General features: G+C 36.5%; 1 protein-coding gene and 1 long non-coding RNA gene across 5 annotated transcripts in view; one reads left to right on the forward strand and one right to left on the reverse strand.

Annotated features, from left to right (window-relative positions):
- Nucleotides 1-27,100, reverse strand: part of enox2 (ecto-NOX disulfide-thiol exchanger 2) — a 240,171-nt gene that overhangs the window by 35,233 nt on the left and 177,838 nt on the right. For all 4 annotated transcript variants that reach the window (XM_028460204.1, XM_028460201.1, XM_028460203.1 and 1 more), the window contains 4 exons: nt 20,776-20,982; nt 14,141-14,374; nt 10,671-10,883; nt 1,902-2,008 (listed from right to left, as the gene is read on the reverse strand). In XM_028460204.1, the coding sequence (XP_028316005.1) occupies nt 1,902-2,008; nt 10,671-10,883; nt 14,141-14,374; nt 20,776-20,982 (761 nt within the window). The remainder of the gene's footprint in view (nt 1-1,901; nt 2,009-10,670; nt 10,884-14,140; nt 14,375-20,775; nt 20,983-27,100) is intronic.
- On the forward strand, nt 1,057-26,476 carry LOC114471411 (uncharacterized). The gene is made up of 4 exons (XR_003674969.1): nt 1,057-1,200; nt 7,447-7,457; nt 25,933-25,944; nt 26,464-26,476. It is a non-coding gene; the product is annotated as an uncharacterized LOC114471411 (long non-coding RNA).

Raw genomic sequence — 27,100 nt, forward strand, 5'->3', positions numbered from 1 at the left:
CAATTAATTCTCTATGTTGCATCAGGGTGCAATAACAAGCAGACAGTAGATGACATAAACACACACTCGGAGTTGAAAATAAACAATATCTGGCCATAAGATGAACCACTGTAATTACAGTACGTACAGCTTCACTGATGCACAGGCAAAAGGCTTGTTTAATTTACCTGTGCTCTGGACACCTATGGGGAGGGCAGAGAACTCACCCAGCAGCTTGTTTCCCTTCCTGTGGTGGGTCAGGGTTAGAGGAAGGAGGAAAGGTCTCCACCTCCACTCTGGGTGGCGTGAGGAGGAGCACAGCCTTTCGACTTGCTTCACTTAAGGTGGGAATACACTGTGGGATTTTTGGCCCATTTTGAGCCGATTTTTGACTCGTGCGATTAACACCTCACAATCGTGTGGTCGCAAGGGTATCGTACTGTTGAAGCAGTGCCACGGGCTTACCTCAGTCTCTCACAATGCGCATGGGCAAACACTTTTAGCCGCCTTCTCTTTTTTGAAGAGAGGCACAAATTTTCAAGGCAGCGCATATCTTTTTGCTTCGCATCGCTAGTGTCTATCCACCAGGGTTGGGGTCAATTATAATTGTAATCGCGTAACTGATAATTAATTACAATAATGGTGTAACTATAATTAAAAAAAAAGCTGTTGTAGTCGTAATTGAGTTCAGATAATCGACTTTGTTATTATATCTATAAAATGTGTCAATTATATTTTCCCGCAAAACTAGGGAATAATGTTACACTTCTTTTTTTTATACACTTCTACACATATGTAGTTAAAGGTAGGGTAGGTAATTTTCTCCAGATACACTTTTTAAGTTTCTGGTTGAAATTGTCTTTATGGTCTGACAAAAATTAAGATCTAAAGTGTTCTGAAAAAGGAATGAAGAAAATCCATCATCTGTAGCAGCTGTAAACCTGTAATAACTTCGACCAATGAAAAAAGACGGTTCATTTTTTTTCCAATAAGGCGGAGACTTCAGAGAATGCGACATTCAAAATCATGCTAGCTTTTGAAAATGACCTGCCCTGCCTTTAACAATTATTAAAATTTGTTTTAGCTTTCCCAAATTTTACCATTTTAAAAAATATATATAAATCTAGGGGTATACTGACACAGAAAAAGCTCAAATGCCCACACCATAGATATTAAAACCTATATTTTCATTGATTAGGAAGCCTAACAAGGTAACCAATAGTTAAGAAAATACATGGTAGATATATGCTTTAGTGTATTTTACAGCCGATATCGGACCTGTTATCATAAGAGATGCTAACAGAAAGCTAACGCACCTTTTATTAGGTTATTTATTTCAGGCTCAGTAATTGTGATTCATTTTAATTGAACTTTAGGAATTGTGAACTTTTTGAGAATACATAATAATAGTAATTTAAATGTAATTGGAAAAAATGCTGGTCGCCATAATTATAATTGAGTTGTAATTGAACATGAATAATTGAAGAAGCAATTGTAATTGAAAAATGTAATTGACCCCAACGATCCACTTTCGGGTTCATGTTCTTCTTCTGTTTTAATGGTTTAATGGTTCAGAGTTCTTCTTCTTCTATATTTTACGTCGCATTGCCGAATACTCGGGCGTGTCGTGTATGGAAGTACAGTGTGAGCAGTCAGGTATCGTCAGAGTGTCGGTCCTTATAGTGTGACAATAGGAATCGTGAACTACGAACATTCGAACAATTGAGTCGCACAACTTTAGCTGAGCTGAGTACGACAATTGAAAAAGAATCGCACAGTGTATGCCCGCTCGATAGCATTTTGCCTCGAGAGGACACTAATCATCGACAGAGACATGAAAAACGGAACAGCAGACGTAGATCGAAATGGGCTGAAAATCTAATTATTCAGTGAACAACAGGAGGAAACCAAAGTGTACCAACCTCTACTTGCTTGCGCCACATGTCCAGGTTCTTGCGCTGAGCTTTGGAGAAATGGTCCCATGCCTTTTGTTTGGAAGCAGCTTGGAATACTGACACAATCTGTTCAACTGTGGCAGGATGCAGGGAGGGAGGGGCCAGTGACCATCCAGAAACAGAGAGAAAGACAGAGGGCAGTTGGGAAGGAGCAGAGGAGTGAGAAAGTGGAGTCAACTAAAGATTTTAAAGTGTCTCTCTGTGTGTGTTTGTGTGTGTGATGTACACTACCGGTCAAAAGTTTCAGAAAACCCTACATTTTCCAGTTATTTATCGCAATTCAAGTCGTGCTAGTCCAGTGAATAGCTTGAAATGGTACAAAGGTAAGTACTGAACAGCCAGAGGTTTTGATTACCCAAAACTGAAAAATAATATACATTTCACAAATATTCATAAAGTGGGTTAACAATTTAAAGCTGTTCTACAGCAATGAAGGTCGAATCAGTCTTGAAGGTGTTCCAACTTTTCTTGGTTACTTCCAACCCCCTCTGTCTGCATAAAAGCAGTGTTGGAACACACTGTGGTACCAGACCCTCATGAGCATCAGGTGATGAACAGCATTGTTCATGGATTCAATCATTTCTTTTTTTTAATTCAAATTGCGCATTTGTTCTATGCTTTCATTTCACTGTGCAATGACAAAATAAAATGAATAATAGTTTTCAGTAAAAAAAAAAAATGAAAAAAGTGAGATGTTCTAAAACTTTTGACCGGTAGTGTATGTAAGTGTTTTCCACTCACCGGCTAATCCTCGTGGATCATCCTGTGCATTGCTGATCAACATAACTTGCCCACAAAAAATATACATTCTTTTAGCAGACACACTTTTAATGAGCTAAATTAGAAAAACTTTGGAGTACTGAATTGTAAATCACATACCGGCCCTTGCTGCCCACTTGCTAATTCTGATTTTACTTGACACATTAAAGCCCTAAAGTTCACTAGTGCTTTGTTATCATTATAATTATTATTTCACATCAATTTCATATAGCGCTTATCTGAGTACTCAAAATCGCTTTACAATGAAGGGAGTAGTGTTGGGGTTCAGTGCCTTGCTCAAGGGCACTTTACTTGACACATTAAGCCCTAATGTTTGCTAGTGCTTTGTTAACTAAATCCCCAAACCATCTTTTTATGCTGAAAACAAATGTCTTTGTGTATGAAGTAGTGGTTTTGATTGATTCTAGTCCAACTCTTCATATTTTAGTCAAAGTATTTCAATTTAGCACATTTTGTTGTAAAGTTGTGAGAGTGACTGCCCTCTAGGTTATTACAATTACATTTTGCTGATTTTCTTTTATTTGTTTTTTTAAGTGGGACAGTGTGTATTAATGTACAGCCAAAGTTGTAAATACACCAGATTTAGCTAAACACTAATTTCCATCCATAGTCCTATGGTCCAGAATGGCGAGAACGGTGGTTAGTGATGTTTTAGTGGTTTCTCTCGTCACTGTTGGCTTCGCCCCTCCTATAAAAACTAGCACTTGTGGACTCTGCAATCTGTGGCGAGAAGGTTGGATTGAGAGAATTGTGAAAAGAGAGGTATAGTGAGTAATGAGTAGCTAGTTAGCATAGCATAGATTGTTTTTTTTGGATATTTTACAGTGTAGACTGGGCATGTTTAACTGGTCCAGAAGCCCCGCCCATAATCACAGAAAACATTTAACATATCAAGAGACGATTTGAAAAGCTTAAAGGTTGGACGGAGGTGGAATTTTGACTGTTTATTGAGCTGGCTGGGTACAAAAACAGCTAAAATGAGGTTTGCCTCAGGATGTGGTGTTATAACAAGCTCAACTATGAATTCCTAAATGTTTATTTTCAGGATCGAACCCCTGCCTGGTAAATATCTGCTGAAACTCATGCTTTGTTACCAACGCTGCGGAGGTTGAAATGTTGACATCTTGCAAAATGTTCCAATAATCTGACAGTTTGGGGTGGCAGCTACCATTCCTCTGGTGATTCAAGCTGTCTGAACAGATAAATGATATCTATTAAAAGGACAACACTAACATTAGCTACCCTTTCTGATAAAAACAAAACCTTCTGTTATTGGATTCCATGTTTCAAATCTGACTTTTACTGCTAGGTGAATACTGTCAATAATTTAATGTTTTTCAGTTTGTTAACCTAATTGCAGAACTCTTTGGATGCCACCTTTTCATCATTGTCTTACCATTCTGTAGCATGATTATACAAATAATAGCTAATCTGTGTCTTGTTCAGTTTTTCCCTACATTTTTTAAAGCATAGCCTGTCGATTCCCAACCAGAGGTATGCTTACTTTTTGTGATATTTGAGCCAATTTCAGTGGGTGCATGTAAACATTTGTTATCATTAATTTCAAAATATACATTTTAAGGCGGGGGAACTTGTGGTTTGACAAAAAGGCTAAAAATAAAATGAGTAAATATCTAAAAAATAATGTAAATAGAGGTAATTTTGGAGGCTCCATCCTCTACAGATATAGTCCACTAAAATCTTTGTGAATGTAATAAATTGAAAATAGACTAAAAGAAGAAGAATTCATATGACTAAATTAAGACTAAAAGTAAATGGAATTGTCTTCAAAATAAGTACAAAATAAGTAAAAAGCTAAATAAAACTAGATGGAACAGATATTTTTCTGCCATAGCTTTGCAATTTCTAATATTTTTCCCAGTTAAAATATGGGGAACATCTTGAAGTCGTCTCGATGAGGAATAAAGAACCATGTGTGTTTTGTTTGAGCTTAAATGTATCTATAAATCAGTTGCATAAATCGACAGGAAATCAGCACTGTCAGCCTGAAAGAGAACAGACCCTAACCCTAAAACCTCTCTCTTAGTTAAAGGGTTGCAGATTTCATCTCATACAACACCTGCATTATTCAATAAAATACTGAACAAGTCAAACTAAAAATGAAATAATGTATTTTATATTGAGCTTCTTGAACGCTGACCCTGGCCTTTTCTTTGACCTAGTTTCTTTCAATAAGTAACAAGTGTGTCAAATGCAAGATTCGTTTTTTTTTTTTTTTTTTTTAAATTTAGTCTCTTGCATTAAGTTTCCAATTTGATTTTTTTTTCAAGTTTAAAAAGCTCAAGTGGACCATTGCAAGCACTTGATACAAAAATGATCCTTTAAGCTCATAGTGATTGCAATTTGCACTTGGTTGTATGCTTAGTTATTGATAATAAACACAAATTTTTGCAAATTTAATGAAACCCCTATATGACACCCAAAAGCAGCGTATTTCTGAATCGTAATACAGACTTCTAACAGCAGCACGTGTGGATTTTGACAGTTTTTCTGCAACAACTAGATGCAAAGATGCTGCATCTTTTTTTTACACAAGTGACCTTAAAAGATTGTGATGGAAACACTCAGCACAGGCTGTAAGAGCAGCTGTGCAACTGCAGACTTATTGTTTAATGAGGGACTTTTATTTTTGCTGAGCAACAGCCAGTTGCTAAATATAACCTCGTCAGACTCTGGCAGTGTTGACCACACAGCAGTTCAACAACAGTGACCAGAGGAGCCTCATTTAAGGATAGCATTGATGAAGCTTATTTTCTCTTTAAAAGTTCCTTCATTATTTGGAAATGGGAACTCTCAGGCATCAGCAAAAAAGATGAAAAGTACAAGCTAAGTACAGCGATATTAGACAAATTAGATGCAATTATTTTTTTTTAAAGGATACTTGTGTTTTTATAATGTCAGAATATAAAAATAGATTACAGCGTAGCTCGGCCATCCAAGGTTATAGATTTGATATTTATACACTAGTTGAAAACAGCCCTGGGAGAAATTCCTAGTAAAGTTCATTAAATGTAAAAAAGTTCATAATAATAGAATTCATGGAGAGTTTCAAACAATTTGACCCAGAAACACCTTTGGTTAGCAGAGGTTAGCTCATTTAAAACATGTAAACTTATTTGACCATGGATCTTAAAGCTGATATCCGGAGTTTCTGAGAGGACGTCTCGATGTCCCGCCCTCAACAGCTCCACTTCCTCCCCCAGCCTCTGCAACCTACTAGAAGCCACGCCTCTCGGAACATAACAGGGTCGCATCGGGTCGCATTGCTATAGGTCTATGGATCAGGTAAGGCAAAGACAAAGGACGGACTTACATACATGAATGTATATAAATGACCACTGGCAGTAGACCATAGTAAAAAAACTAGTTAGGTATTTTTCGCATTTGAAAAGAATCATACATAAACAGATTTCTCAGAAACTCTGGATATCAACTTTAAGAGAATCAGGAATTGTTGAAATTCAAACAATCCTTCTCCGACTGTCATTGCTGCACTGACTCCTGATTATAGAAACACGTATAGTTGCGTGTTGGCATTTGAGAGCCAAAACTCAGGTTTCAGAAAAGAGTTTATTTATTTGTCACTCATACCAGGTAGGCAATAAAAAAGTGTTTTCCTGTTTCACAAAGCCATGATAGCAATGATTTTTACATCCAAGTGAGCATGCAGCTCTGAAGAATTGGAAGAAGAACAGGTCATATCTTTTTTTTAAACACCGAGATATCGGCATATATCTGTATCAAACGCACCCGATACCAGGCAACTGAGTATCAGTATCGGGAAAAAAAAAGAAAAAGGGCATTGGAACAACACTAGTTACAAATGACAGCTAAATATTTTTAAACTGAATGTTCCATCTCAGTTGGATGGACGAAGTACATTTTGTTGCAAACAATATCATAAGGACCTTTTTCTGCTGAGCTTCGCCTAATAAAGAGATAATAAGGCAGTACCCCACAGCTACCAAAGAGGCAGTATTTCATTACTGTACATATGTTGTGAAAATTCAAAAATATAACTTGATTAATCACTATTACCGTAGTGGTGTAAATTAGCTGTTAAAAACTGATGCATTTCCAGCATCAGAGATGTTTTAAAACGCTTCACAGCTGCTTGCAATGATAAACATTTTAAAAACTGTACCTGTATTTGAAACCAAAAGTTGTTCTCATCCACTACTGATGTCAGTGTGACCATAATAACACGCCCACGGTGACTTCCCAATGCATTTCTGGTTTGGTCATAGACTGAAACGATGGATGTTTATTTTGTCTCTTAAGGAGACGTCGTATGATGGGAAGTTCCCTAAAGGAACCAGAACACAAATGTCATCACGTGAATCACTGTTTCAATGTGCACAATTTCCCCCAAGTTCAAGTCACATGACCATTTAACAACAAACGGATTGTTCGTGATGCATGCAGAGAACAAGTTTGCACGCTTGCATTTCTACATTTGACATTTGTTTGTGAGTAAATTCCTATCAGAAGATTTATGTAAACAGCTTTTCAATGACAATGCAGTGGTTCCCAACCTTTTTTGGGTCTTGAACCCATTTTGATATCACAAATTTCTGACGACCCCACTTTTTTTTTTTTTCTTTTTTTTTTTTAAAATCAAAAATACTTTTTTTAATCATCATATTTGTGATATAGTGATACGAGTATCACTACTTTTCTGTAACTACATTTATATTTGTGGAAGTAAAAGTATAGAATATAGTTGCTTGAGATTGTGCGTGGTGTTTTTTTTTTTTTAATTACAAAAATTGAATTTTTATTTTCTATTTTTGTTCATTTCATTAACTATTTAATATTTATACAGATTTTTTTTAATAAGATTTATATTTAATTAAGTGGAAGTATAAAATACAGATGCTTGAAATTGTATGTGGTGTTTTAATTAAAAAAACAATATAATAAAAAAATTACAAAAATACATATAAAACTATTTAAGTAAATATTTCATGTTTATACTGCAATTTTTTTTAAAACTACATTTATATATGAGGAAGTTAAAGTATTGAATACAGTTGTTTGAGATGGTGTTTTATTTTGAAAAAGAATAATAATCTAAAAAATTACAAAAATAGAATTTTAATTTGGTTTTTTTTTTTTTCATCAATTACTAGACATTTCAGGTGACCCTGTTTGAATTCTGGGCGACCCAAAATTGAAAAAAATTGACATAGAGGTACACTTTTAAAATTGTTAGTTATTATCGCAAGCAGCTTTAAATAATTAATGTAAAAAATGCCAAAAAAAAAACCCAACTGAACCAAGATGAGAGTGGTAAAAGGGAGCCAGATTACATCACGTTGCATTAATATTAATATTATTATTAGTTGGGAGTGGTTTACCAGCGTCAGCAGCTGCCACTAGTCCATCAAACCAAACTGTAACTAAAGTCAACATTAGCGTTAAAGTCAGAACAGACTCAGGCTCACATTTGGCTCTGACAGTAGTTTGTAGGACCACAATAGAAAAGCTTTACCTCTAGGGTGTCCACTGATCCTTTACCAGATGTGTAGGATGACAGCAGCTCTGCGTCTCCTGTCAGCTTCTATCATCCCTACTGTGTATCACCCCTCCTATCATCATGCTAGCGGAGTCACATGGGTGGTCACAGATAACTGTGAAGGGAGGTCCAAACAGACACACGGGGGAGTCAATAAGACCACCGGCTATAAGAGCATGTGTCTTTTGTGCTGTTTGCTGAGAAATGGAACAGCTCAAAGATCAATAGCAGCTTCCCCGGGAGCTTTATTTTGATGGGGGAGATCGATGGCGAGGGCAAAACAGCGGACGCAGAGCGGCTCGTTCGCCATCCAGGGATGAGTTATGTCCAAAACTATTTCAGTTTTTCCTATATAATGTAAATAAGAAATGGTAATCACAAACACACACATCACAGCAATCCCTTTTTTAAAGTTTTCAAATAAACAAAAATACTCATGAGTTTTCACCTTTATATTAAAAGCTGTGAGCCTCAAGGGACTTCTGCTGAAGTGAGGTGGAACTCAGAACTCACAAACCAATATCTCAAACATAGGCAAACTGTATGCATGGCTAGACACCTCCAAAGATTAAAAGCAAACATTTTTAAGGGAGGATGGGGTGACATATTCCATCACAGCTTGAATCACAACGACTTCAAAAAAAAAAAAAAAAAAAAAAAGTTCACAAACTTCATTTTCCGTGACTGAGTTACTCAGATTTGACACTTACGTAAAAAAAAAAAAAAACCTCCCACAGGAAAGAGAGCGATAATAAGAAAATCCAAAAATGGAAAGCAGAGCCATGAATAGGCATGTGTGTACTGGTTAACAACTGAAATAACTAAATAAAACAGTACAAGCACACCAGTCTCACAAAAACTATTCCATGTTCTGTTGTTCTGATTTACATTCCAGGATTCAAACTCACAAAGATAAATACATATATACATATGACAGATGTAGTTTGTACTAAGTAGAGTTAAATACCAATACATGTGAAAAATGTTAGTATTATTATAAAATCTTTAAATGTTTAATTTCACTGAAACATTGTGACAAATGTTTGCAAATGTTGCAGATCTGGTGTATGGTCAGTAGTATGTACTGACCATACACCACTGCATGGTGTACGGTCAGTAGTATGTACTGACCATACACCACTGTATGGTCAGTAGTATGTACTGACCATACACCACTGTATGGTGTATGGTCAGTAGTATGTACCACTGTATGGTGTATGGTCAGTATATATTCACTGTATATAATATGATATAAGACATATTTGTTAAAAAGCTAGGTGGATTTTAATAAAATGTGACATAATGATTACATTTTACAAATGTAACATGTCATGAGATTAGTTAGGAGCTGGTAAAATAGGAAGATGATTATTTTTCTATGAAATGTAATTAAAATGAAACAATTGCACAAATCAGGAGAAATAAAAGTGCAACATTTCTTACCTTTTTAAGTTACTGTTAGCCTTCCTCATTATCTTACCCTCTAATTAAAGTAAAACTGTTAATGTTTAGTATTTAAGAAGAAACTGGTCTAACTAACTGGTAGCCCTTCGGAGTATACTGTACCTATAAAGTAATTCACAGTTTCAGAAAGGTTTGAGACCCCTGGCTTAAATGCTAAACATTGTGCTATACAACTTCAGGCTGTTTACCTAGCATTAAAACATGCATATAGTACATGGTGGGATATGTGGATGTAAAAACGCCTTAGGCTGTGTTGTAAACAAGCAGCGGCGGAGCCGAAGCTGTCAAAGGTGGGCGCTGCGTAAAGCCGCTCTTGGCTATTCATCAACTCAAACCAAGTTGAACACATGTGAACGAGCCTCGTTGCATTTGTACAAAATAATGTGCTCGGCATTTATCTACTTTTATCTCAGGGCAGCAGCAGTAGTAATATTCCTACATTACTTTTACATGTAGTATTTTTTTTATATATATTTTAACGATTTTTCAAAAGGAATGGAAAGTAAACAGTGAACTCCTGGCGCCCACACTATTAAATAAAAAAATTCCACTTACCTTCGAGCAATGATAACAAGATAGATCATGATGCTCCGAAGTGGCTATTGAACTAAATACATGGGCTGGTACTTATTTACAACAGTGTTAAAACACTCTCTGTATGATGTGGGAGAGTCAGAACAACAGCATACTTACTTTTTCCTGGACTTCAGTATTCCAGGCACATTAGGGATAAAGATATTGTTTTGCCATGCTGTACACTAAATTCAGTTATTGTAATATGTGTTAACCAATAGCTCAAACTTACACATAGCCAAAAAATAAAATGTCTCCATCTTTCTTTTGCACATACAATGCATATAATTAGGCCAAATCAGATGATCTATAATGAATTAAGCAAACCCATTTGGATTGTATTTCTACTACGTACTGTATGTGTGGTTGTTGGGACTCACATTGGGCCAGAATCCCAGCCAGGGCTGTCTTGAACTTTTCTTTGGCCTCCTCCATTTCCTTTTCATGTTGACTCTTCTCACTCATCAACCGTCGGATGTGGCTGTTGGATGACTGGATCATGGAGTAGAAGTTGTTGGCGTTGCGCCGATTTACTTCCCCCCGTTCCAGCCAGGTCAAAAGTACCCGCACTGCTTCGGCAAACTTGCCATCGTCTGGTTTAGAGGAAAAGTACAGGAGAAAAAATGGTGTGAAAAAATGTTTATTTTATTGGATTTTGCATTTGTTAATGAAACAATTCTCCCTATCCTTTGTCAAAGGAGTCAAAGGTGTATCATATTGAAATTGAAATTAATTTTTTTTTCTATAAATTTCTTACTCAACTAACTAAATGAATTCGTGTTCAGAATTTTTTTTATATTGAATTACTATATTGAAAATGACTTTTTTTTATTTTAGAGAGATTTATTTATTTATTTATTTATTCAGTTTATTTCCGACATGGTTACATTCACTTTTTTTTTTTTTTACATTTTTTTTTTTTGTTGAAATTTGTGTATTCATTTTCATAATTCTTTTTATTTGTTCGTTCATTTGAAAAAAGAAAAAAAAGACCTTGCTCAATACACTAAATTAACTTGTGTTCAGAAAAAAGCTTTATATTGAGCATTATATTGAAATTGCCTTTTTTATTTTATAGAGATTTCTGTTGAGATTTGTTAATTCATCTTCATAATTTTTTTTAAAATTTGTTCATTCAAAAATAAATCAATAAATAAAAAAATAGACCTCACTCAATACAATAAATTAACTCACTTTCAGAAAAAGGCATGTGGCACGTAAACATAATGCAAAAATGTCCAATTAGTAGCAACTACTGTGTTAGAGGATATGAAGCCGAATGCAAGTAATAAATGAACACGAGAGATACTTTATGATGGCAAACCAAAGGAAGGAACGACATCATCAAGGTCAGACAGAAGAACAAAGAAATACAAAGTTTACCAAAAAAAAAAAGATACTGTAATTATGACAAACTGTCCTCTAAAATAACAGCACTTCAGAGCTCAATGACAGCTGAAGGAAGGATAAAAAACAAAGGTTAAATCTATTTGTGTATAAAAAAAAAAAGAAAGCAAGTAAAAAAGTCCCCCTTAAGCTTCTTGTCATTATAATGAGGAATTATGACAAAATAAATGCTGATGAAAACAGCCAAATGGCCTTCTCTCCTCAGGCTACCGATTTAGGAAACAGCAGAACCTCAATCTGCAACAACAAGCAGGGATTTGTGTTTTGACAACAGCAGCTTTAATGTGTGTAGAAACAAATGCTCGGTTAAAATCAGCATCCCGTCGGAACGCTGCCACCAAAAGGAAAGCGTTTAAAAGGATAAAGGAAGGAGGAGGTAAAGAGACTGAGACCCAAAGATGTCATTGCTCATTAGGAAAACCACTTTAGTCTGTGAAGTCATTTGTAAAAAGTAGTCAGTAGCATTTACATTGTTAATGGAAGCGTGTACATTTCCACCATGACCGTACCATTATGACCGTGTTTAATCGTGCTTTTATTGAATCCATTTGATCTGTGTCACGGTTCGGTCAGAAAACCTTAAAGTCCATGTAAAGCAGAAATAAATTTGTGTTAGAAACATGTGTCACTGACCACTGAGCCAAATTTGAAAAATGAAAAAAAATCACCAAGTATATAAAATTAAGTCTCAAAAGTTCTCTGCTCTGAGACGATGGGGGCGTGTCAGTTAGAGGCGCTGGATCCACGCCCACGAAGGACACCGGGCACCGCCTCCTTGCTGTGTCTATGGGAGAGAGCAGTGTGAGAGCGGCTCCAGCATCGATAGTGCTTCCAAAAGTGCTCGGATCAGGCCAAACGATATCAGCGGAAAGGTCTGCTCCGCCCGAGTCGGAATATCTTACCGGGTAGAGTGAAAACTGTGCCCGCTAGAGACTTAAAACTAAATTGTGGTGTATACACGTGCTAATTTCATGGAAAATGTGGCACCAGCGGACACTTTTTATTCCCCTGAGTCCGAATATGTGATTTGTTTTTGACTAGCTGCCGAATTGCGCTAGCTGGAGGCCGCGGAAGTTTGGTGTGCTTCAGCAGCAGGGTCGGGTTTATGCTAATGAGGGTTGCATTACATAACGTAAATTCGGAACACAGAAATTGAAAATACAGTTTTTGAAGCCTAGCTCCATAATTAGGTTCTAAATGGTTGAATGGCTTTATACATGTTTTAAGGAACACATTTATGACATATTTAATGTGTTTAGAAGAAAATGTCAGAATTTGCTTTACACAGGAAGTCCATCGACCAAATTGTCAAATGGTCAAGTGCACTATTGGGTGAGTCACAGCTGAATTCAGCTTTACTGTACAGTCAGCAGCTACAGAGGATAGCTAACTCCATTTAAAGTGACCACTCCCACCCCTTGCACTGACACTTTAAGCCTCTTCCCTCTGGACGGAGGTTCATTGTCCCAAAATGTAAGACTCAAAGACTTAAAAACAGCTTTGTTCCTAAAGCCGTTACAGCACTGAACACATAGCATGTTTTTGCACATAAGTTATTTTATTTGCTCTTTCTTTTCTGTATTCTATCTTTGTCTTTTTTTTTAATCTTTTAATCCTCTATTTGCTCAACCAAATGTATTTTGATCAATGTATGGTTTGCTCGTTACATTCCTGTGTTTTGAGTGTCACCTTACGTCAAAGAAGATCTACCTACGGGTACAAATAAAGTGACCTGAATCTGAACCTGAGAATGAGAGGAAATACAACAATACAACAAAAAGACGGGATGAGCGAGAAACAAGTGACTAAATTTAAATTTGATTGTCTGACTCCAATGTGAACAGTGTGGTCGAAAGGTGCAGCAGGTGAACACATAATCAGATATGATGAAAAATGTCTTGATTACTGAATTATATGTTGATATGTTCTCACAAAATTGTCCGTTCTAGTCTAAGATGGTTTCCATGGAAAGATTGAAGCAGTGAATTCTTCAAAAGCTAAAAAAGACCGAGCCGGAGGCGGCTTTTTCTATTGCAGCTGTATTGTTCTTATCGTTTCCCTCTTTCTCCTGGCACTACTTTCCTCCTCCAGCCTGTCAGTACCTGTGGTGCAACTACTGACACCAGAAATCAGGAATTGCAGCCTCTAGGTCCACAGGTCGGATGTAACACTTCCTTTCGGCAGGTCTTTATGTGCTTTTCTCTGCCCTGTGGCTGAGCGCCATGCTGCACTCTGCGAGGCAGTCCATGGTGACACATTCAAATTCCATGACCAAGCCAACATAGCCAGTGCCAGGCCAGCAAAGCAAAGGCCATACTTTGGCAGAAGGATTCAACCCTATCTCAGTCAGAGACAGAGTTCGCCTTTTGACAAAAGCCTTTTACGTTTTTCCAGCGCTACCCACGTGGATGGAGCTTCACTCGATGCTTGATTCTCTGCCTACCTTTGATCTTGTCTCCCAGCTGGCTGCATTCATGCTCAGAGTAGTGGACAATAGGAGGAGGGGACGGTGGCCGAAAGCGGTCCTCCTCTATCTTGCGCCTGTGACGCTCTTCTCTGGCCAACATTCGCTGGTGACACTCCCACTCGTAGAGGTCATCTCTAGCTTGGGCAAAGTCCACGTGGAGTCGACCCGTGTCTTTCTTGTCCGTGCTGGAACCCAAACGGATCCGATAACCTTGAGGGGGGAAATAACGGAGGAGAAAAAAAAGGAAGTTAAAGCTGCAGTATGTACAGTATGTAGTTTTTCTTTGGCTTCATTTGGTCAAAAATTCATAATCACTTTTGAGCATATTGTAATTCAAAGTATTGAGTGGAAACTGTTTTCCTTCTCTTTGTTTTACATTTAGACTTTAGAATCCAGGAACGTGACGCTAGATTTCAGCCAATCAGAGATCTTTCTACAAACGGAGTGCTCCATGAGCTGTTTTGGGTGTTACTATTGGCTGCTCGACGCGTTCACGTACCATTGATAGTAAAAGTGTAATGGTGGACATTCCAGCAGAAGTGTCTATCGCAGCATTAGGCACAATGGTTACACGGCAAAGCAAGAGGAAAAAGAAAAAACTGACGTGGAGAAGCAACAGGCTGCACAATTAATCAAATTTGAATCATGATTACAATTTTATTCTATTCTATTCTATTCTCTGCTGCATCACTAATCAGGTACTTTCTCAACCCCAGGAGTCAGCCAACCACCAGGGGGCGAACACATGATTAAGGCTTCTTTAAGCTACCTTAAAAACTGGAGAGTTTTAGGTGAGGAGAGCGTTCCCATGAGTTGATGAACATCAATATCTAATTAGTTAGTGCTGTCAAGAAATTAAAAAAATTGTGCAATTAATTAATCATGCTCTGTAATTAATTAATCTAATTAATCTTTTTTTTAATCTCACCAAAAAATTGCTGAGAAACGCCCTCAACTTGAGGTATTTTCAATTAAATGACATTATTGTGGCAGATGAAACGTTGATGTATAACAAAGTGGCTTTATAAAGCATAACAACAGTAATAATACAACAATTTTATATAGCGCTTTTTTTGGACACTCAAAGTCGCTTTACAGAATTAAGGCATTATTCCTTCACGCCACACTTAGTGGTGGTAAACTACTATTGTAGCCACAGCTGCCCTGGGGCAGACTGACAGAAGCAAGGCTGCCATAGTGCACCATTGGCCCCTCCGACCACCACCAACACTCACTCACACACTACATTCATACTATATATAAATATAAAAACACATTTAAAACAGTGACAAAGTGCTGCCACAGCATTAGTATTTCATTATTGCACTGGGTTTGTAATAAGCTAATAAAAAAAACGTCATAAGTTAGCACATCATAAACAGTAAGAACACTTTTCTGACACCGAACTTGTTGCTTTTTCTCTCCTTCACATGATAATATTTATCCAGTGAGTTTGTTCATTTGTCAGTCACGGCTTGCAGCATGTAGCAGTTAGCATTGTCCGAGCGTCCGCGCTAGCCGTCCGTGCTAGCCGCTACATTGAGGTGTTAGTGAAGGCTGCAAAGCTCCGGTAACAAGGCAAACTCTTTCTTGCCCAACTTGCACACAACTAGGCTTGTGTTTTCCATCCGGTGCTTTTAAAATCCGAAAATAACGCAAACAAAGCTGAGCAGCTCGGCACTCTCCAGTCTTGCACTGCAGACTGTGCATTAGCATTATGGGTAGAACAGGAACTCTTAAACAAAGAAAGGTTCTGCGCTGTTTGGAACTCTAAAAAAATGCGATTATTTTTTTTTAGCGCGTTAATTTTTCCTTTAATTAATTATTTGCAATTAACGCATTAAAGTGGCAGCCCTAAAATTAGTAGGTACTTATTCATTAATCCAGCGGACACTCAAGACAGAAAATGTTGACAGGCTGGTGTTTTTTGCCCAAAACCTGTAGGCTTAAATAAGCCTGATGTTCTTAACTTTTATTTATACGCTGTAATAGTTTTCAAAGAATTGCCCTCTGTAACAGCGTATTTATATAGTTTGTCCAGAGCACATTTTAAATTCTTCTTATAGTATTTATTATTATTCTTGTTTAAAGCTTTTCTTTGTACTCCAAACTGTTTGTGTTGTTTGTTAAAAAGTAGTTAAAAACAAAAGTTTTCCCAAACAGGATGAATAATTGTGATTACAATATTGATCAAAATATCCGTGATTATCATTTTGGCCATAATCGTGCAGCCCTAGTCTAAAGTCCCAAACATGTTTGGGAGGAATAGACTTCGCGGAGGACGTGTGTTTAAGCTTTGGAGGAGGGGCTGTGAGCCTCTAGTTACTGTCCTCACAGCAGCAAGTGACACAGGCTTTCAAGTCTCCAAAACATCAGAAAACTGTCCAATAACACAAGATAAAGTCCCTATATATTCCACTAGTCCCTATTGAGAAAGATGTCACTAAGAGCTCCACAGTTGTGTGATACCGGTAAGGGACGTGGTTGTTTCTGTACAAGTCTCTTCATTCTACATACCGCAGCTTTAAATAGAGTATAGGATGGACTACATCAGTTAGATCTTCAGGAGGGCATATCATTCTCTAGATCTTATCTCAGGCTTAGACCTTTACAGAGTCTGTTCCAGCATCAGCAGCACCCATTAATCTCAGTATGTCTTCAGATGCTTAATTTTAAAGGTCATCCATCTATCCATCCATCCATCATCCTTCTGTCTTTGTAAAATCATGTAAAATCCACACCAATCTAACCAACTTTAAGCTATGAGGCAGTAAAGCTGACCTTGGTACCACCTAACAACACTTAGTGGAGATAAACATGAGACAGATAGCATCACAGATAAAGGAGAACACATTGTAAAGCAGATAGCACGATAAATTCTCACTGGGGGGGAGTCACGGTCGTGTAGTTTGTGTGTGTGCTGCAGCAGGGAAACAGCTTGAATGTGGACATCTGTCAACTTCACACTTCCTGCACACATCAGCCTTGCTAAACTATTGTCATTCATCAGGCAAAAGGATAACCTAGAAATTTATTGAACTTTCTACGCTGTTGCAACTTAGTCACCAATCAACCTAATACCAACTATTTACAAATGTCTGTCTTTTGTAGATTTTTTTTAACTTATGGATCAAATTGCCTAGGGCCCTGAAAGACATGTCAACTTCACGCATATTTAAAAATGCTTTAAAATCATATTTTTACCAATCTTAATCTATATAACATGTATTTTTTAATGTATTTGTTGGTGTAATGAAAATGTGTCTTGACGTACCTTTTCATCTACAGTAGTGTTTCTGTATGTTTTTACTGTCTTTAATTTTTTCTGCTCTTACATATATTAGAATATTGGTTTTTTAGTTTTTTTTAACGAAACCAGGAAGATTAGTAAACAACAGCTTCGATCAAATTAATTTAAAGACTTTTTATTGGCATTTGAAACTAAATGTAAGACCAACTTAACAAAACTAGGGAAAAAAAATCCCACATCAGTTACATAGGGTTATGGTAAATGTTTTCCAGTGTCTAGTGCAGACGTGCAACTGGCGGCCCCCAAAATTAAACACACAAAAATACAAAAAAATTAAAAAAAATACACACACAAAAGACTAAAAGACTAAAATAATCAAAATCACTCCAAAAACACACAAAATCACAGAAATCTATAAAACAACAACCAAAACACAAAATAAAAAAACATTAAGAAAAGCCATTAAGAAAAATGTTGGTTGGACAGGCAGTTTTTGTTAAATGTACATTTTCCCATGTTGTTGAAAGCAACTACGTCACTGTTTTGTAGTTGGTTCCGCTGTCGTGATTGCGCAATGTTGCGGTAAATTATGTATGAATGTTATTATTTACATTGAAATGTGAGACTAATTAAAATCATAAAATCATACTTACTGCATGTGTTAAAATGTAAGACTTTTTGAAACATTGATTTAAGACATTTTAATGACAATTAAGGCCTTATTTTTAGATTCATGAATTTAATGCCTTTTAAGACTTTTTAAGGATCCGCGGGAACCCTGAAACAGCAGAAAAAGAAAAATGGCGAGTGCAAAGGATTAACACGCCCAAACTGAACTGAACTGATTGAACTGACAGAAAAAAAAAGGAGCTCACTTTTTCATTACTTAGTATCATTACTGGCTGGACACAGTAATGATACTTGTCTTTATTCCCTGAAGAGACTAAACCTGCCATCATGAAGGGAGGTGAAGAGCATCTCTGGATGTTGTCGCGAAAAGAAACAAGCGTGAGTTTGGAAATTTCTATTTCAGTCCATCTTTTTTATTTCAAGTTCCTAATTGACCAAATTGTCAATATTTCACACTGGAGAGGTGGTTCCCTGGGCCCTGGTGGAGTGTGCGCCATCACTGGTTTGTTTGAACAGAGTGTGGTATGTGTGTGTGTGTTGCCATCACTCTAATATAATGAACCTCAGCCTCCACATTTCATTGTGGGTAGAGAAGATGCTGAAATCAAGTGAACCTTCGGTAACACTTTATTTAAAGTTGTATACAACTTTAAGTAAAGTGTATACAACTTTACTTAAGCGATGGACTGGCGCCCTGTCCAGGGTGTACTCCCGCCCAGCGCCCAATGAGAGCTGGAGATTGGCAACGGCAGACCCCCGCGACCCTGAACAGGAATAAGTGGGTCTGAAAATGAATGAATGAATGTATACATAAGGCCGACATTACGCTGGCAAATTATGAAGGCTGTTCATTACCCTAACCCTTCGTTACCCTAACCCCTAACCCCACCTAACACTACTAGAACCCTCCACCTAACCTAAAAAATGCCAACATAGCTCCAAAGGTGTCATACTTTAGCAGAATGTGTCATCATTTAGCGAGCAACGCTTAACGACACCTTATTCATGCTAATGACAGCGTAATGTCAGCCTTATGTATACAATTCAAATAAAGTTTGACCAAACCTTCTTTCAAACACACACTTTTGCACATAAATGATCACACATACCATAGAATCACTCTGAAGGCAACAAGCTGCAGGGTAACATATATTTTTCCATGGCCAGACAACAACAACAATGGCCGTCTGACGTCTGCAGCTCACAATGGGCTGTAAAGATTAGATAAGACTCACTAATGTTCTTATAGATACTTTTCTTGGTAACCTGTTCTTTATGTCTGTTGTATTAACTTAAAGTGGGCTTGGGTTGAACTCTGACTTTTACTGCAGTTTGTGTCCTGAATTACAAACCAGTTAGAACTGGGAAGCTGAAAGAGAGGATTATTAAAGGCAACATCGGCTGGATGGGTGTTTCCTGTGGCTGTTTTTAAACACTTTGATTGAGTTTACCTGTAAAACTGCACTTTTAAAAGTGGACGAAACAACCTTGTCGAGCTCTCACACTGTTCTAACAGTTCCCTGTTAAGCGGTCCCATTTCTAGATGAAAGCTGATCATATCACGTTGAGGAACCCTCCAATGCATTGTTGGGTGTAACCATACAGTTGTGGCAGAATTATTCTCACTGTTCTCCTATTTATTCATTTCTTTACTTCAATTCAATATTATTCATATAGCCCCAGATAAAACAGTTTCTGACATAAAACAGTTTGATGTGGAGTCTTCTGACATTACATTTATCTAATCTTTAAGTTCACAAAGACTGTCGTCAACTCTATCAGTGGAGGCTTTAGTCAACTGATAAAACTCCTATTTATATTTATTATCTGTTATCATACTCTGCTACCAGGTGAGAGCCACAAAGCTCTGCTGGCATAAAAAAAAAATATCATCAAACAAATTACATGAAATTACTTATAATTATTAGCTCCTTTCATATCATAATTTACACTTACCACAAAAGATTTAACCGATTGGATTAAGATGAATTATGATTGAATCGGGTCCTTAATGACATTTTTGTCGAGTTTTTAATTGCTGACAGAGGTGTTATTATAGGTTTTAAATAATCATTATTTTCGCTCTTAGTCTCAACAATTGTTGAGTGGAACATTTAAATTATTTATTTATTTATTTATTCAGTTTATTTCCGACATGGTTGCATTCACAGAAGTTTTGTAATTCTTTTTTTTTTTTTTTTGTACATGCCGAAAAAGGAGACGAGAGAAGCAGTTTGCTTATATAAGTCCCGTCTCCTGGGACGGGACTTAAACTAAATTAGGCTTTAGTAGTTTATTATACTGCATATACTTAATGTAATGCTCCATCGACTTCATTTGGTGTTTTTTTTGTAAAAATAACATGTTATGGTCAACTGCCAACTGTCAGTCTTCCTCAGAGGCATCTAGGTATGCATCAAAGCAATCATTAGATGAGGAAGACTGACAGTTGGCAGTCGAAACATGACAGGAGATCTAATTTCATGGAAAAAAGTTGTCTGGATAAATGAAACTTAAACATATTAACATATTAGCTTGTAACTGTGGTGTATATAGGAGAAGCATCCTATATATCCAATTTATTCATTTATTTCACTCACATCAAGAGGCTATATGGTTCTTTGGTATTGTGATGAATTATTAACTCTGAATATTTCTATCCGTACAATTAAATTGTTGTGTGGAAAGCCTTTTTCTTTTGGTAGTCAGGATAATTTAACGTGACACTCACCCGACAAAAAGAGAGCTTTGTCCACCGTGAACTCCTCAGCAAAACGAATGTGGCAGAAGTTTTTCTTGCTCTTGCGTATGGCATTTATGTCGCCGCACTGTCCGAAAACCTCCATAATGAGCTGCTCATTGGCGTTCTCTGGCAGACCCCCGACAAACACCGTCTTACAGCCCGGAGGCCGATCTCTCGTGGCCGGAGGGGGAAGGTCTGTTCAGGAGTAAAGAACACAAAGGAAAAGATCTTTATTTAAGCCCCAGGTGGTTGAACTATGAAGATGTTGTGACAAAAAAACACGAATAAATAATGGAACTGAGAACATCTGGATTTGTGGAGAGATAACACAGAGGAAAAAACACACGACTCAACGACATATTTCACTATCCCAGAACACAGAAATCTGAGTTTGAGTGCAGATTATGCTCTTTGAGATGCTAAATGCTGACGCCCTGGAGAAAAATGTGTCTGACTCATGAAGAATTATATAAATACCTGTATGTGGAGTTGACACAAAAACTCTAGACATCAATAAAACTGTGAAGAACGAGAATAAAAGATTGAAAAAAACCCAAAACCAAACCTGCCTGATTAGAGGTGGGACAGAAATCTGTACTGATGAAAAGCTCAGATAAGTGTGATTAAACAAATAGATAAAAACAATCTTTACATAATAAATAAAATAAAAATCAAATACATTGACAAAAAAATAAATTAGGAACAATTAAAAGCTCTTTTAGCATCTAAACCAGTGGTCCCCAAACTGGGGTGCGTGTACCACTAGGGGTACTTGTAAACCTCTCAGGAGGTACACAGAAACATTTGTAAGTTTATTTTTTAACATTATAGTTTATTTAATTTTTTTACCAGCGCACAGACTTTTTCTCATCCATCAATAATAATATGTGGCACAACTCTTTAAAATACACCAAAAGCTGAAGTTCAAATTCTAAAACGAGCAAAACATCAGAAATTAATGAATAAAAAGGCCCAAATTCAAGGTTAATGTTGGACGAGATACAGGAAAGAGTTTAGACGAGCCTGCAGACACAAATACATTATGTATAACATGACATACTGTATGTGTCCCAGCAAAGGTGAGAATTAATAAAACAAGTAATTCAAATAGTGAGGAGAAAAAAAGAAATGTTGTACCTCATATGAAATACATTTGACTTAAAAATGAAAAGCTCAATGTGGAGGTTCTGAAACTTTGTCTGCTTTACAGATAAGAAAAAATGAAACTTCTCTCAAAAAAAGAAACTAGACTGGACTTAATAAATGAATAAATAAATAAATAAATAAATAAATGAACACTAAAAAAAAAAAATGAATAAATTCAGATGACAGCCACAGTCACACTTTTGGACAAGTTAATAAGTTTAAAGAAGATTTAAAGTAACTGTTAGATACCATATATTCAACCATTTCATTCTTTTGACTGCAAAGATCTACACTTCAAAAATCTTGTTTTTAACTTCTTTTTTCACCTTGCCTAAATATACATTTTCTGATACCTTGAACGAGCAGATTCCATATTCCTGAGTGAAAATACAATGTAAAGAAGTAGCTGAGAAAGCCTGTGGTTGGATGGGAAAAGCTTGGGTTGCCAGACGCAACAAAGAAAACCAAATTAACTGACCTTTCAGCTTCACGGGAAAGCAAAGCAGTGACGATGCTGCATTTGCAGCAAATGACTGAAGAGTTTGTTTTATAAAGTTAGTTCTTTACAACATTTTTGTTTTGTTTACTTTGCGATAAACTTTGAAATTAAAAGCCAGTAGATGCTTTTATCTTTTAAGTTATGGATCAAATCAATTAAAGAAGGGTTGATGCAAATTCACACGATATAGCAAGTGGAAAATGATCTATACAACCAGATAAATGCAAACTGATGTAAAACAGAGAGTGAACACTTAACCTTTGTCAACTCTGCAAGACACAGCAAAGTGTTATTATATCACAAGCAGTCGTCGTCTGCCTCATTTTACTTCAGGGATATAATTTCCCTCTGCTACTGATGCAGTTCATGCAGAGAAATGAATGAGAATAGGTGCTACTTATAATAACCCAACCGTCTACCGTCTAAGAAAAAGGAAGAATAAAAATTATAATAGCAGCTATAAGTACAGTAATTCCACAGTTTTTTATAATTACTTTTTATACTTATCTCTATATTTTTTCTCAAAATAGCGATACAATATAAATCTTGACAACAAAAATTCCCACCAGAAATACAATTCTGAGATACATTTGGTGATAGAAAATGCAATGCACACAGGCCCATTTATTAAAAAAACACTTGCACAATATGTGGCACTTTTGGCTTTTTCTCCTGTAAGGGACAGCACCTGTGAGTGAGTTCTGTAGTGTGGCTTGTTAGGACGCACTCAGCAATCCATCTAAATGTGCTTTTCATGCTGTTCTGAGAAGTAGCAAAAGCAGTGACTCCTAAAACAAGTATTTAAATCCAAAATAAGCTATACATTTAAAATTTAACGATATAGACAATATTAAAATTTTCCATATCACCAAAATGGAAAACTCAATTTATCTTGAATCTTCATATATTGCCCAGGCCTAAATACAACGAGTAGCACAGTATCACACAATCCTGCTTTTTACCATCTCTGTCAGTATATTGATTATTATTTGTTCATGTTAAATGTGTTCAACGAGAAAACAAATAGAAAATAAAGAAAAATCATGACTAAGAGCGACTGGATGAGAACCCATGTCATCACACATCACTTTGAAGACAGCAGTTTTCCTCTGAACACTCAACTTTACCAACCCACACACATGCACGCTCCACATGCACACTCACACGAGAAGGACTTTTTAACTGCGTGATCTCTACTGCTGACTGAGTGTTTGCTGCAAGCTTTTTATTATTGAAATGAAGCCAGATCATCACATCACAGATTAAATGACCAAACTGATTCAATTTAATTCAACTTTATCTATATAGTGCAAAATACAACAAAGTCATCTCAAAGCGCGTAACAAAAATATAGAGTCCATAGTAAGAGAGAAAAAACGAAACAAAAACCCACATGAACAAGCATTTAGCGACAGTGGGAAGAAACAACTCCATCTTTTTTATAGGAAGAAATCTCCAGCGGAACCAGGTTCAGAGGTGGCAGCCATCCGCAGCATAGGATAGAAGGATAGACCATCCGAGTGTTCCAGACTAGTTGAGCCATGAACCATAGATCTGGAACCGCCAGCTCTGACATCAAGACACTTGAAACAGAAAAGAGACCCTCGGAGGGCGAGGAGAAGGCACAGACTGCAGGAAAAACATGATACACTATGATAACCTCACCACGAAAAACGAGTGCAACATTAAACGTTTTGCGGCCTCCTCCATGCTCGGAAATGCTACCACTACAGTACGTCTTGTACTGGTCGCACGTAATGATATATGGGGTGGACATCAGTGTAAATGTTGTAAAGCAGTGTGAGCTGTATGATGGGTTAGGCCAGGGGTCTGCAACCTGTGGCTCTGGAGCATCATGTGGCTCTTTGACTCTTTTGCAATGGCTCCCTATAGCTTTAAAAAAAGTATTGAAATCAAGAGACAGAAGCTAATAATGATTAAGGACAAATAAAATCATGATATACCAATTTGTTAACCTAAAAATAAATCACGATTTACAATGACTCGGGCCACCTTCCTACTTCACCTCCTGCAACATCTCCAGACTAACTACTAACCTTAAGTTTTAATTTTCTGTTAGATAGCTAAACCAACAAAAACACTATTGTGGAAGAAAATAGAGATTTTAATTGTGTGGTAACAGATTCATTTAACCGCCAATGTGCCGGTTAAATATATATGCTTGATATGCGGCAAGTAGCAACATGATCATGCATTATCAAATTCAAGTGACTTTTTGTAGCCTTTCAAATACATTTAATAAATGAAAATATTTTTTATATAACATTGTGTTTATGTAAACTGAGATGCATAAGAATTTGAAGATGCAAGATACTGTTTTGCTGTTATTTCTTGATGTTAATTTATTTTATTTTAAACTGTTTTTAAGTTGCCATTTACTGATCAATATAAATCACATCAAATCAAATGAAATCAAACATTATTCTATATAATTTTAACTGTATGGAATTTAATATACTGTATTGTCTTCATTGAGAAGGTATTTTTTCGCCAAATCACGTCAGCGCTCAAACATTGGACGAGGCACAAATGGCAGCAGAGCAGGTGAACAAGTGGTCAAGGCTGAACCTGACAAGCAATGGGCCAGAATGACACAATGGATCATGATGATGCACACCCATGGTGAGGTTATCCACACTGAGTAGATAGAATGTGTGTGTGTGGGTGGGGGTGCTCTTTCTGTTCAGCAGACAGAAAATACTACATGTGGTGTGAGCTTGGGTGGACACAGCCAGAGGGTACGAACTGTAACCGACACCATATGCAACATTGGTGCCAAAAATTTGTGCAAATACATGCAGCTAATGCCAGTTTGTTCCCTTTGAATTCACGGAAACCGTATTTCTTCAAACAGGTTTAAACAATATATACAATATATATTATTATCATTTTCCCTGCCAAGAAGGTGATATTTTCACTGGTGTTCATTTATTTATTACCACTTGATGAATTTTTGGCGCTTCAGGGCTACCGTAGTCAGACGCCTCGTGGAGTGATATGTACCAGTACTGTGCTTCAACATACTGAACTGAAAAAGTGAGTGTATTGTTCTGTATTTTATGTGTTAAACCTGAACAATGTTTAGAATTATTGTGAATGAGTTGAATAAAGTTTGACTTATCTGACTATTTTGTTTTGCTTAATGAGCCTTAATAATAATAATAATAATAATAATAATAATAATAATAATAATAATAATAATAATAATAATAATAATAATAATAATAACAACAAACCGGTGCACCTTATAATCCGGTGCACCTTATAGTCCGAAAAATACGGTAAACATTAACACATAACATGTATCTTTTCGAAATATAAATATGAAACTATATATACTTATGTATGTGTATGTTTGGACAGATGAATGTATAGTGGATTACATTAATTGTATAATTATATAGAGATATATCAATGAATTATGTCTCCCTTTATAGTGTAAATAGATGTATATTATAAGAAGATTCATGTATGTATAGAATTAAAGTATAGTACTAGATATTACGAGGGTAGGACAATAAACGTTTAAACTTCCTCCTCCTCCTTTTCGAACATGTACAGGCTTCACGTGCAGGATTTTGTAGCCATTTTATTCTCTCTTGGCTTTGTTTGATTTTTGAATTAGTAATTATCATTATTTTCTCGTTGTGGTAAATACACAGCTGTTGAGTTCATGTTCGAAATGAAAATTAAATCAAATTAAATCAAATCAAATAATTTGGAGGGCATCCAGATCAATATACTGATTCTGGATCAGTTTGAAAAAACAAAGCCAATGTCTCATCATCTCATGAAATTTCAAAATTCACATCATATGGTTCCTAAATTACTTGAAATGAATTGTGCATTTCATTGCGATTTACAAAAAAATAAATAAAATACAATTGGGCTGCTCATCCATTTGAACCTACTGTATTTTTAATAATGGGGATAGAAATGTCTTTCAAGCCTTTAAAGTGTGAGTGATCGTTGTACGATGGTTCTTTTAACTGCAAATATCTGGCAAAGAGGATATTTGTTGTTTGGTGGAGGTTTGTGCTCTGAGTGCTCATATCTGATGGAGGCGGGCACTGCACACAGTCCAACATTCTAACATCCAACCTACGAGCTGAGAAGGATTAAATAAACTAGTCCTTTTCCTCCTGCATTCAGCAGCTTTAACTTTCTGTTAGTTATTGGGTTCTTTTCTTTCATCAGCAACTTCAGTTCCTTAAGGACAATCTCGAAGGAGTTTGTTTTTTCTGTTTTGAAATGGATTGTTCTCCTGCTTTGCTGATGAAAACATAGCAGATTTCACTACAACCAAACTCCCAGTGTCGCCGGCACACACACACACACACGCACGCACACACGCACACACACTGGATACCTGCAGATGTTTGACTTTTAAAATAACAATAATGTCAAGATATCAGCTTTTTCAGCGAGCCAGGATTAGAGATTTACCTTTTTATTCAGGTGACATTACTAAAAGGTTAGAGGCTTAAAAACCCTGAACGGTAAATACTTGCTAAGAGTGTTCTTAGTGGCGTGTAAGAAGACATTGACATTGAAATGGCTCAAGAAAGAAGACGCACCAACCACAAATGAGTGGATTGATCTAATTTACAATATATTTACAATAATGGATACAATCACATTTAAGCT

Source organism: Gouania willdenowi, chromosome 10 (assembly GCF_900634775.1).
Source record: "Gouania willdenowi chromosome 10, fGouWil2.1, whole genome shotgun sequence".
Taxonomy (NCBI): domain Eukaryota; kingdom Metazoa; phylum Chordata; class Actinopteri; order Blenniiformes; family Gobiesocidae; genus Gouania; species Gouania willdenowi.